The sequence below is a fragment of the Pundamilia nyererei genome, unplaced genomic scaffold (assembly GCF_000239375.1).
Source record: "Pundamilia nyererei isolate P.nyererei 1_Seehausen unplaced genomic scaffold, PunNye1.0 scaffold00164, whole genome shotgun sequence".
Lineage (NCBI taxonomy): Eukaryota > Metazoa > Chordata > Actinopteri > Cichliformes > Cichlidae > Pundamilia > Pundamilia nyererei.
In genome coordinates, this window is record NW_005187565.1 from 1,367,382 (window position 1) to 1,379,675 (window position 12,294).

Sequence of the window (12,294 nt, forward strand, 5' to 3'; positions counted from 1 at the left end):
GTGTGTGTGTGTGTGTGTGTGTGTGTGTGTGTGTGTGTGTGTGTGTGTGTGTGTGTGTGTGTGTGTGTGTGTGTGTGTGTGTTCCAGAGGATGTCCTGCCTCGGGATGCAGGAGAATGTGCCATCTGCCTGGAGGAGCTGCAACAGGGAGACACCATCGCTCGCCTGCCCTGCCTCTGCATCTACCATAAAGGGTTGGAACCTCGTTTGTTTTCCTTTTCATCTAATAGTACAGTAGCAGTATAGTGGTCCCAGCTGAGGTGTGGCCTTAGCGACACAGTTCGGAGGTCTTTTTAAGGAAATACAAGCTTGCTTCAGCCACTTCACTGTCTGCATTTCCATCACAGTGACGACTTGTGAAGATTAGGCAAAGAAATGCTGGGATGTTCTTATGGATCTTACCGATTCCAGTCTCATGCTCATATCTGGCTGCACTGAACAAACCCTCTTTAGTTCCCTCCCTAAAAGTGTTCCTGTGCTGAGATCAGTCAGAGAGGCGGTAAAACAGAAGAGCGAGCACTCCTAACTTTGGAAGATACCCACTTGATTTGACTGCTGAAGCCTAAGCGAGCTTCAGAGGAGGGATGTGTTTTGCATAGTGGTGTGTGGCTCTTGTCACTCATCATGAAATGAGAGCAGCACGCAAACACGGCTATAACAGAAAGAGGAAGCAGCAGTGTCAGTTTAAACTGATGCAAAAATGAGGTTCAGGGTTAAAAAGAACATTCATGCTGACAGCGAGGGACGAGCACTTGAGTCATGCACACTGTGGCGCTGTCACGTTATTTCACAGAGGGCCTAGATTGGGCTTAAAGTGGATTTATTGATATTACCTTCAGTATTTACTGAACTGGCCTGTCAGCTGGTATCAGCTCACTGTTTTAAAATCAACCCCAGACTTTATCATGTCTTGGCTGCAGTTTTATAGCCACGTGGTAATTTTAGTCCTTCTTTAATAACTGAACATGAATCTGGCCTTTTCTGGCTGCTGCCCTTTCAGAGATGCTACAAACTTAAAGACATCCTTTGATATGACGGCACCCACACCACTGAACATTACTTCACCTTTGAGCTTTCAGTAGTTTCAGGCAAAGACTGTATTTAAAAGATGGACAAGTCTGACCTATGAATGCTAAAATGCTTTAAAGGCCAGCGATGAGTGACTCCTTCTCCGAGTTTGACCTCAGCAAACACTGCCCAGGTGACTTTATGGTCTCAGCTGGTAGTTTGAGGTCAGATTGTAGAAAACATGAGGTTCATTTTGTAAGTTATAGTCAGAAAGCAGGATAAACCGGGGAGCGCTCATTGGCTAATGAAATGCGAGGGTTGCATCAGCCTTCAAGGCACCAAGAGCAGTGGTGAAAACCGTCAGCCTGAGGTTTTGAGGCTTCACTATCCAACAGGAAGTTTGTTTCAGCTGTTTTTCATATGAATGCTATCTGTGTTTGTAATGAACTGGACACAGCTGTTTGGTTCCTTCTAAAGTGTGGCTCTACATACATAAATACATGAGGATATTGTAAGTATGTAAAGCATGTTTGCTGATAGTTAATAATAATGTTTTGAATTCCAATCATTTGAAGGAGGAAAGTGTTTAACTGCTTTGTTCTTTCATTTTCGATACATTACATCAGACCCCACTGTGGTGCTCTGAAAGAGGAAACACGTGTGCTTTCTGTAGCCTGAGTGGGTCAAGTCCAACACGGTCCACTACATGTACATGTGACGAGACTACTGCACACCAGCAGGTGTCGCCAGACGCAGCAAAATGGACTTCATGAGCTCTACGAGGTTTACTTTATTAATGCCAGGGACAAGGTGCACGGGTAAATGTTCCAGAGTTAACAATGCTTTGTACCACACGACCAAGTGAAAATAGCCGTAGGTGTAAAGTCTGATGAGGTGCATCGTGGCGGAATGACTCGGGCAGCATCGCTCTTCTCACGCTGTCTCACTGACTCCTCCCATCTTGTTTTCTCTCCTGCAGCTGTATCGACGAGTGGTTTGAGGTGAACAGGTCCTGTCCTGAGCATCCATCGGATTAAAGCTTTCATTGCACAGGTAAAATCCACATCCACAGACGTAAAGATGGTATTTTTTAAATGTCAGCATCTGGTTCTTTTCTGTGATTTCAGGAACATGAGACGTCCCCAGAGGGATCTGCAAAAATGAAATCCCTGGATTCAGGGACTCTGCTGGACTCTATGACCACTGTGATCAGTTAGCACCCTTCCTCCCACAACCCACCCACCCAATAATGTAGTACCACAGTGTGCCAAATGTCATTTAAGCAATCTTCAGGGATACAAACTTGTGTGTTTTATGTTTAAGTTGCACATCTACACTCAGCATCAGAGTTGACAGACTCCTCCAGCCCTGACGCTCGGGGCATCACCAGTATACACCAGTACACCAGTATGGAGGAGGAGGAGGGAGACTGTTGGCTGACGCGCTCCGACTCGCCCCCTCCCCTCCTCCGTCAGCATCAGTGTCTCCCAGTGCCTTGTTGTAGCGACGCTCGGCACGCAGCAGCCAGGACAGAGGGGAGTCCAGACTACGGCCGAGCCGGCTGTCCTCCACCCAACGCCCTACAACCCCCACCACCACCAGGACCATCTTACCACAGCTGCCATTCCACCCGAGCAGGAGAAACAAGCCAGAGACGGCGTGTCTGCGTCTGCAGCTTCTCGCAGCTGCTGCAGAAACGGTGCCAGTCAACTGTGACTACTGTCAAACACTCAGTCATCAGTGCTTTTTAGACCCCGCCCACACAGGTACAGGAGCCCAGTCCATCACTCACCAGCCTAAACCCACTGCAGCACATTGCTGCTACTTCTGTGACACGATAAGTGTTGTGCATGCCAGAACAATGGGACACGACAGCATGTGGCAAAATGAGACTAAATTAAAAATCCACCCATCCTGTTTTTTAACTGCTTATCCGACTTCAGCCGCGTCCACACGGGGAGCAGTTCTTCCCCGTCCGAGTCTCTTCTTTCCCTCAAGTTAGCCCACATTCCTGGCTGGAAAAGGCTACAGCCCGACTTTTGGATACGTGGTTAAGAAAATGGATGGATGGAGATTTTAACCCTCTGCTAGTAAAGCTGGAGCTTCACTTTCAGACATCACGTTCACCTCCACAGACCAGACCCAACTTCATCAGGACCTGAAATACTTTGTCCCCACCAGCAGATGTCAGTCTGTAGTTTTCCAGCAAAGCACCAGGATCTTGAGGTATAACATCCAGGCTGCCGTACACGTGGCTGCAAACGGCTCCAGTGCATGCTGCAGAACCTGCATGAACCTGCTTATTCAACACCAGGGTAAAGAGCGTGTGAACAGAATATGTCTGGACATAAATAATGTCTCGTTCCATCATGGACGGGATCTGGTAACGAGACAATGTGGGAAAACCTTTCAAGACCTTCAGTTTTTAGCTTTGTGTTCCTTCCTGTAAAAATGAGCTTCAGTTTTTTTTTATCACTTCTGTCAGCTCGTGTTCATTTCTGCATCATAACCGTAGCAGCTGCAGGTAAACCGAGCCCTCACAGTACAGTGTTGCACCAGACTGAGACAGTTTACTTGTGAGGAGCTGCAGGACTATAAAGGTCCCAGGAAAGCAGTGAGCTCTGTGAAGCTTTATCAGGCACTGACCGTCACACTGGGAGTCAGCAACTTGATCTCGATCCTGGCAAATGCAGCAGTCCAGGTGCTGAGGCTGAGGGAACGTAAGCTAAACAGAACTGGAGGGACTAACTGGACCTGTCTGTTTGGGGTTAGGTGTGCCTGAAGACCTCGCTGAGGAACCAGTCAAGTCCTTGATACTGATTTCACCAACAAGCTCACGCTCAGCCTTGGAGGACGAGCTAAGTTCAAACCCATCTACTGATCCAGGGCTTGTGTGGATCCCAAAGCTCCAAAACACCTGAAACTTGTCATCCTTTTCCCTCAGTCTCTTTTGCCTGTGAAGACTAAATGCACCCTTCCTGATTGCGCAGTCAGTCTGTGAGCGTTTGCTGGGGGTTGCAAAGAGGATGCTACACCAAAAACCTCCTTCCAGTTGCTCTGGTTGCGAGCAGATTGCCGTGGCCACCTTTAGATGATCGGTAAGTCGTTAGTGAATGTCTGAAGACAAGTCAGCGACCTCCATACAAACTGCGAGTGACCACAGCAGCAGCCTGTACCTCTCTGTGACCACTGACTACCACTCACCCACCAATCAGAGAACACACGTTTTTCTCTCGCAACACCAGGCAGCCACTCAGTGACCTCCAGGCTTCTGTGACTAGTTTCTCATCTTGTAATTATCATCATTAAATGAACAATATGCAGTTATAAGTGATATTTGGGATTTTCTTTTTATGCTTGAAATCATGCAGAAGCTGCATCGTGTTATGGAGGTGGAGACTGGCTACGAACCCGAGGTTTTTTAAGATTTGTCATTTTGGTAATTGAACTTATTTACATAGTAAAGTGTTTGAAATCAAACATTAATATATTGTTTAAAATATGAGAATAATGGGAGACAGAAACATGTCTGTTTAGATGTGTGCCTTCTAGTCTGTAGAGACAGGATCCTTTTTGTTTTGCAGTTTCTGTAGTTGCTGCTCTCCACCACTGGGAGGCAGTGCGCTCTCACTTATGATCTTGATGTGCTTGACGTTATTTTTGAGATTTTTATCATGAAAGCAGGACATGAAAGGTTCCTGTGTCGTCTGTGATCTTAGAGACCGTGAGAAAATGATGGCGGTGCGGAGGGAGGGAAAATGGTTTTAATAGAATAACCATGGTTTACGTTTCATTATTGCTTTCCTACACATTCCTCAAACGCCGACTGATTTGTGCGAAGTCAACATTCATTTTGTGCTTATATAAATATGTAAAAAGAATCACAGGCAGCAGTTTGTTTGGTTTTTGTATCTCCCAAAAATGATTCAATGGCTGAAAAGATTTTATAATGATGTTTTTTATGATCGTGCTAACTTTGCTTTTTATTGTGACTCTTGCTGCGTTCACCGTGTCTTCCATGACATGTAATGTGTGTGTCGGGGGTGTATTCTGTGAAAGTATGACGTTTTTTAAGATGAAACACTGGACTCTGTGAAATGTAAACTTTTTACATCATTAAAAGTTTTCATGAGCGAATGACAGAAGTGCAGAACACGCCGACCCCTGTAGCCCCTCCTCTCACTGACCATTTTCACACAGTCCCTCACTGAACACACACACGTCTCGTGAGTCAGCTGGGAGTCGTTGTTGAATGTATTGAAGCTAGTGTGGTTCTCTGGTGGGCGTTTGGAGTTTTGGGATCCACCCCGGCGCACTCGTGACTGCTGAATCGTCACACTGTATTCTGGAAATCGGACGGCCACACGGAGATTAACCGAGCCCGGTGACACGCTCCCTTCGCACAGTGCGTGGAGGCAGGATCGGTGCGTTTGTAGCGACAGAGCGACCACGTGGCTGCTTGATGGACATCTCACGGGGCTTTGACTGTACCGTCATCTCTCTCTGATCTGAATTCTGCAAGAGATTACAACCACTTTCCCCTGACTGATCATGCAGCTGATTCCTGTGAGCAGGTCCGCCTGTCTTTTCATTTCTGTCTGTGAATTTATGAGGAAATGTGCAACAAATCTGGCCTTAAAAGATGACTTTGACGTTTCACTCTCCTGTCCGTGTGGGTTTTTGTATTTCCATCATTTTGCAATAACACAGACACCTCTAATACCACAGTGGCTCTGACACCACGCTGAATCCTTGAACTTTTAAAGGCTGGCGTTAAATGAGAGCATGTTACGAGTGCAGTTAAATTATAGTTGCAACTCTGTAGCAAAACATTTCCAGAGCTTTCTGCCACGTGGCGTGGTCTTCCTCAGGAGAAGACGTTATATCTGAGCTCAGTACGGGACTTTGGTTACATCAGCACACATCCAAAAACTACAGCTCCTGTAAATGTCACGGGAGGCTCGTTCCTGATCAGAGCCCACAGACCCACGCGTAAACACGCCTGGCGTTGCTTTACAGCTGGTACAAGAGCAAGCTGAGGAGTCAAAGTCACCAGCTGTCATCGTCCCATCGTCACTCGAAGTCACCCAGTGTCAGTGACCTTTCATACTCTGATGACACTTTAATCTCGATTCAGACTCTGTGGCTGTTTTCTGACGTTTCACAGCTTTCCTAGTGAGAAAGACCTCCACAGATAATTAAATAAGAGAAAAGTTCCAAAATTTTTAAGAGGCCACAATAAAAATCGTATAGATGAACTGAGACATAACGTTGACGTACGTCTTCTTCTTCTTTCATATATGAACATATGTGAGGGATTCATTGCATGGTTAGATACATTTACACTGACGGAGGTGTGTCACAGCCCAGGCTGTAGCCAGGATCTACCCTAACGTCAGCCGAACGCCATCCAATCAGAGCCCTGTAAATCTGTCTTACAGAGTGATTAATAAAGTTAAACTAATGACAGGTGTTACTAGTTGCAGTGACGCCCCATTAGATGCTAAATGACAGTCCACACCATGATGGGAGCTGGGTGAACTCTTTCAGTGACCAGCCTCAGATTCTCAGTTCTCCAATGGCTTTTTGCATTATTGTGTAACTTGGGTCACCACGATGGGGCTTCCCCTGTTTGCACTGGCAGGCAGAAAATCTGGCACTTATTACTGTAGGCACATGGAGGCTGATCAATACTGGACCTTTGCTTATCCCAAAGAATAAAACAGTTCTAATGTGAATATATGAGACGGTCCTGTCTCAGACTTTTTCCAGTTATTTGGTCTCTACTGTCTGAAGAAGCACAAGGTAAATGTGCTGGGTTCATGACGCTCCCAGCATTTTGGCCATCATCATCATCATCATCATCTCATTTTGAAACCACACATGGTGAGCGAGGGAGGAGAACGAACCTGAAGCTAAATAAAAGTAAGTGGTGGTGCAGACTACAGCCTGCTGAGGGAAGGTGTGGTGTGTTTATACCTGAACTCAGGTAAGTGGCAGAAAGCTGAGACAAATAAACCAACTAAGAAAAAGAAGAAATCACTCAAAGATCAAACGAGAGGCTCCGAGCTGCTGGGTGCTGCTGTGTTTGATAGTGTGCAAACTGTCGGGTCTGAGCCCCGACAAACAACCTGTACAACAAAAGAATCATAGCAAGCTTGAATATTTCTGTATGTGCATCCACAGAAACAGGATTTCACAGCATGTAGGTCTGTTAGCCTGTGGGGTCCAAGCAGCTAGCAGCCTGGGTTAATGTTCATACTGAACAGCACATCAAGGCACCTGTGTTAAGGAGCTCCGGCTCTCTGAAACGACCACGCTGCCTGTTTGTTTATTAAAGATTACCTGGACCAATCAGACGGCTGCTTGGACAATGTTTTTTAACTGAATCGACCACAATGAAGCATTTTGCTTTGTTTTCTTCCTAAACAAACACGCACAAACATTCCAACACAAGGACTTGAGGCCATGTGTAAAACACGTTGGTAGTGATATACTGACGTGTTGGCCACGTCTGAAACAGGCGAATCAAAGTCTTCGCCCGTGTTCGACACAGGAACCGCATTCACACATTTGCCACTCAGGAGTGTTTGGGCTCCACTTATTTATTCTTGTAACACTTTAGGTCACATCTATGCAGGAACACAGGAAAGAGTTCGAGACCTTTGAAACACCATCAAGTGAAAAACAGCATTTGTGTAACAGTAAGATGAATATAAAAGAGCATTTACAGTACACACAAAACAAGGTGTGCATGTGAGGAAGTCAGCATGCTGTATACTTCTTGTTTAAGCTCCCACTTCCTAACTTTTGTGGAAAACTGAAACCCTTGTTGAAATTTTAGGGGAAAGTCCCCAAAATGAAACACGATGATGTCGTTCAGAGATTTCAAAAAGAAACATTCTGGGTTTTTCGCTTAAGAATATTAAATAGATAAAAACACAGACAATGGAGGTGGTGCGACTTTATCCCCGCAGCATCGGGTGAAACTGTTTGCTGACACCAGCACACGGACCGAGCGCACTTCCTCCTTCACTCAGCTCCGTGCATGCGTCATGTGAGGTGCCCAGTCAGTGGAACCGCAGCCGCTTCTCCGACACAAACTGCTGCTCTTCCTCTTCAGAGAGCCGGTTTCCTTTCACGCTGTAGAAATACAATCAGACTCCAGTCATGCATTCACAAGGACAACGTTAACGACGGCCCCACGTAACCTGCAATTCACTCTGTGGATGCTGTCAAAGACGGGTGACGGGGAGAAGCTGGACCTAGTGTTGTAGAGGGCATCTCCCTGCTAGTCTGGGTCCAATGTGGATCCAGCTCAGCTCCAGATCGAGGAGATCAACACGTCCCCACCACCAGTTACTTCTGGTGGCGTGTACTGGCCCGACACTTTAGCTTATGCTGTGTTTTTCTTTCATTCATCATCGGTAATATCTCAATAGACCTTTTACTGATGAATCAATACATTCTGTCTCCGCTGAACATCTGAATGATGTTTTTCCTTCCTCCTCAGTAATACAGAAAGCAGAAATTTCCTGTTTTTTACTGAACCTGAAATGACTTGGGACAGCTTCATTCCTCTATTTTATTCGCTCGCTTTCCGTTTCAACAGAGAAATGAGAGCCATCAGCAGAGCTACACCCTTTGAGCCTATTTACGCACTAGTCCATTATTGTAGGGTCTACCTTACAGTAGAGGCGCCTGATGATCAGATCAGTGGTTCTCAAACTTTTCACAATGAGTACCACCTCATAAATTCTAACATACCACCCTTATGACCCGCATTAAAGTACAGTAGTGTGCACATGAGACAATTTTATTTCTTATAAGAATATTATTTATCTTAATTGTCATAAACAGGATGTGACGTAATGATAATAAAAACATCTGTACCGCATTAAACCATCACAGCAGGTGGGATATCCAATCTTTAAGTCAGTGGTTCCCAAACTTTTTTTGCTGGCCCCCTTTGTTTTACATGAAAAATGTTTTGCTCCATTGTGGTTTATTTCACTCCTCAAACATTTAGTAAACAATTAAGCAAATACAATAATCTGCAATAAATTACAGGTAGTAATGAAATAAACTACCAACTCTGTTACGCTGCGTCCGCACCTGCACGGGTATTTTTGAACACGCAGCTGTTTCGTCCACGTAAACGGCGTTTCCAATCACCGAAAACTGAGATTTTTTTCTAAAACTCCTTTTTTGCGTTTCCGTGTGGACGAGGAATACAGAGTTCGTCACGCAGCGTCAGAGGTATGAGCCTTTTTCCACGTCACGCTGTGGCCACGTTATTGTTTACATGGGATGAATTGCAGAATAGCAGATAGAGACAAATACTGTTAATCTGACTGTCTGCAGGTTTACACGCAGTTACTGTCCCTCCATTTACAAAGGCAGAGGCGTCACGGTGGGATTATTTTACGTGTAGTTGTTTTTCCTGTCTAATAATATTCAACATTGCATCAATACATTTTTCAAAAAATGCCTCTCTGTGCAAAATGGGTTTAAACACAAAATCGTGGCAGGATCAGCCTGATGTTATTTGTATCCAGCTGTAACTTTACTGTATAAAGAGCAAACATCTCCAACATGTCAGGAGCAGTTAGTCATTACAACAAGTGTTTGTGAACTAAAAATCAAGAATGTGGGATCTTGTTTGTCCGTGATTTGAAGAGCCCAGCGCTGCTCCTGATGCAGGGAAACCAGTCCCTGCAGGGAGACCTACCTCAGCACCTGTGCAGGTGAAGCCAAAGGGAAGATGAAGTTGGTTTGGAAACATTCAGCGACGCTTCATCTCCTGCTTTGCGTTTGTGTGGGCGCCCCGTGCTAGCAGTGTCCAAGCCTTGTTTGTTTTTTTTCCCCTTTTCACACTGCGCCCCCCCCCTGCAATGGCTCTGCGCCCCCCCTAGGGGGCGGGCCCCACACTTTGGGAAGGTCTGAGCTAGCCCAACTTCAGTAACCCTGCAAACATCACTGCTGTTTAGTTTCCTGTCTTCGTTCATGTTGGAAGTGATAGCAGAGCATTCAACAGCCTCACAGTTACCGATCCGTCCCTAAAGTTTGTGTCCAGAATAAGTTGGACTTCAAATAATCACCCACCCTCTGCTTGGTCTGACATAACCTTGAGGGGAGAACAAAAGACCAAGATGTCAATTTGAACTGATGCTCACCATATCTCTTTGAGTGCTTTGTTGTGAGCGAGGGCCTCAGCGAGCTGCCTGATCCCTTCCACAGTGAACCGGTTGCTGATTAACCTGCAGACAAACAAGCAGTGACTTACAAAGGACACTGAGCTGTGTAAGAGCTCCATGCTGTGTAAACAGGGTGCAGACTGATGCTGTGTTGTCCTCACCACAGGTGGGTCAGACCAGTGTTTGCCCGAATCATGTCAGCCAGGTGTGGAGCTGCATCATCGGTCATTTCATTCTCCACCAACCTAAAAAGCACAAACAGTAACGGCACACAGCCCTGAGACTGTAGTCACTCTGGAGAGGCAGCATTGACACTGACGTAGCTCCACATCCATAAGGTCAACCATGCATTTAAGCGCTGCGCTGCGAGTTCAGGTGGCGCATCCCAGCTCTCCTACATTACTGATGTCGACTGAGATAATACAGACTGCACGTACCAGAATATCCTGAGTGCCGTGTTCTCTTTCAGTGCTTCAGCCAGGCCCCGCCCACCTCTGGATGTAATGCAATTGGCCGACAGACTAGAAGACAAAAAAAGAGTAAAGATTTTAATCAGTAAGTCTGAATGGGCGTTTTTATTTTTGTGCCGTTTTTATAACTTCCTACCTGAGGTTGGTGAGGCTCGGGTGGTTCCTCAAAGCTTCTCCAAATGCTTCTGCTCCCTCATCGCCGATACTGTTGCCCCACATCCTGCAAAAATGCACAGAAAGCCTGATCAGGCACCTCGTTACCAAGTCCTTCCTCAAATGTTTGCAGCTGGGCTAAACAACACAGCTAAAAATGCCTCTCGGTGGGATTTCTCTCTTTGTCACATCTGGTTTCAGTCACCAGGGTTATTTCTGTTGTGCCCAAACGCTCAGAATAAATGCTAGAAACTTCCTCTGTCACCATTAAAGCTGCATTTTTACTTTGTTTCTTACGCCTCAGCACTTTGCTGAATTTCCTGGATGAACACTGAATTCTTACCCAACGTCGAATATTGACGAGCTCTTCTTTATGGCGTTGGCCAGATGCCTCCCACCAACACTGGTGATCTTGTTTTTACCAATCCTACAAAGTAATGTCCAAGTATTCAAGGTTAGTAATGTTAGTAATGTATGTTGGTTTTTTCCCCAAATGGAGATATGTTTAACTTACTTGAGAACTCGCAGTTTGGGGCATTCTTCGATGATCTGAGCAACAAGCCTGGCTCCAACATCTGTGATGTTATTGTTGTAAAGCCTGAGGACACAAATGTAAAAATATAAATCACTGTGTGTTTTTGGTTTTTTAAAAAGTGATTCAGACAGGTTTTGGAGAAAGTGGAATAACATAGCGAGCTGCTTCATGCAGGCAACTGAAGCTGTGGTGCATTATAGCACATTTAAAGGACATCAAGTGTCGGCGGAGTGCTGAACAGACGGATAGTATCCTCAAATAAAAAGAATTACAGAAGATAAGATGAAAACATTATTCCAAACACTGTAAGACATCCATAGTTGTTTGTAAAAGTATATGTGTCTATATAAACACCAACGTCCTCGCTGACACCAAACACTCCAGCCCAAACTGAGCAGTTTTCTAACTCTGCCTCAGAAACATCAGCAGTGCTGCTGCTGCCTGCATCAGCGTCAACCCCTCCACCATCCGCCTGGATCTACTGTTAGCAATTTGAGCGAGTTGCTGCACAGCTCTTTTAAATTTGATAAACAAGTGTCTGCTGTAGATCTAGTTTCTACCAACTGCGTCTCATCTCCAAGACCAGGCATTACGTTCCGCATAAGGACCTGGAAAAGCTTATTCAGGCCTTTGGGCTGGATTACTGCAATTCCCTTTATTTCGGTCTTCAGTCTGCTCTTCTTCACAGACTGCAAACTGTTCAAAAATGCGGCGGCACGCCTTCAGACTGGAGCTGGGAGGTTTGCCTCTGTTACGCCTGTTCTAGCTAACCTGCGCTGGCTACCCATTAAATCTAAATTAAAATACTGCTGCTTACTTTAAAATGATCAACAACACAGTGCTGAGCTACCTTACTGAACTCCTTCGATCGTATATTCCTGTTAGAGCACTAAGATGATCTACTCAGTTACTCTTGGTGCAGCCAAGATCTC

General features: G+C 45.5%; 2 protein-coding genes across 4 annotated transcripts in view; one reads left to right on the forward strand and one right to left on the reverse strand.

The window, feature by feature from the left end:
• The window catches only part of znrf2b (zinc and ring finger 2b), a 51,133-nt gene extending 45,467 nt beyond the window's left edge, over positions 1-5,666 (forward strand). Inside the window, exons 3-5 of one of the 2 annotated variants that reach the window (XR_312055.1) lie at positions 88-193; positions 1,634-1,825; positions 1,987-2,052. Coding sequence is in view for 1 of the 2 variants with exons in the window: in XM_005745732.1 (XP_005745789.1) it covers positions 88-193; positions 1,987-2,044 (164 nt within the window). In the remaining variant the exon portion in view is untranslated. Of the gene's footprint in view, positions 1-87; positions 194-1,633; positions 1,826-1,986; positions 2,061-2,134 lie in introns of those variants that run through there. The other variant, XM_005745732.1, reaches the window with a different exon arrangement.
• A 1,917-nt stretch (positions 5,667-7,583) lies between these two features.
• Positions 7,584-12,294, reverse strand: part of nod1 (nucleotide-binding oligomerization domain containing 1) — a 12,903-nt gene continuing 8,192 nt past the window's right edge. For both annotated transcript variants that reach the window (XM_005745734.1, XM_005745733.1), the window contains 7 exons: positions 11,342-11,425; positions 11,171-11,254; positions 10,811-10,894; positions 10,642-10,725; positions 10,366-10,449; positions 10,184-10,267; positions 7,584-8,150 (listed from right to left, as the gene is read on the reverse strand). In XM_005745734.1, coding sequence (XP_005745791.1) covers positions 8,078-8,150; positions 10,184-10,267; positions 10,366-10,449; positions 10,642-10,725; positions 10,811-10,894; positions 11,171-11,254; positions 11,342-11,425 — 577 coding nt within the window. In that variant the 3' untranslated portion in view covers positions 7,584-8,077. The remainder of the gene's footprint in view (positions 8,151-10,183; positions 10,268-10,365; positions 10,450-10,641; positions 10,726-10,810; positions 10,895-11,170; positions 11,255-11,341; positions 11,426-12,294) is intronic.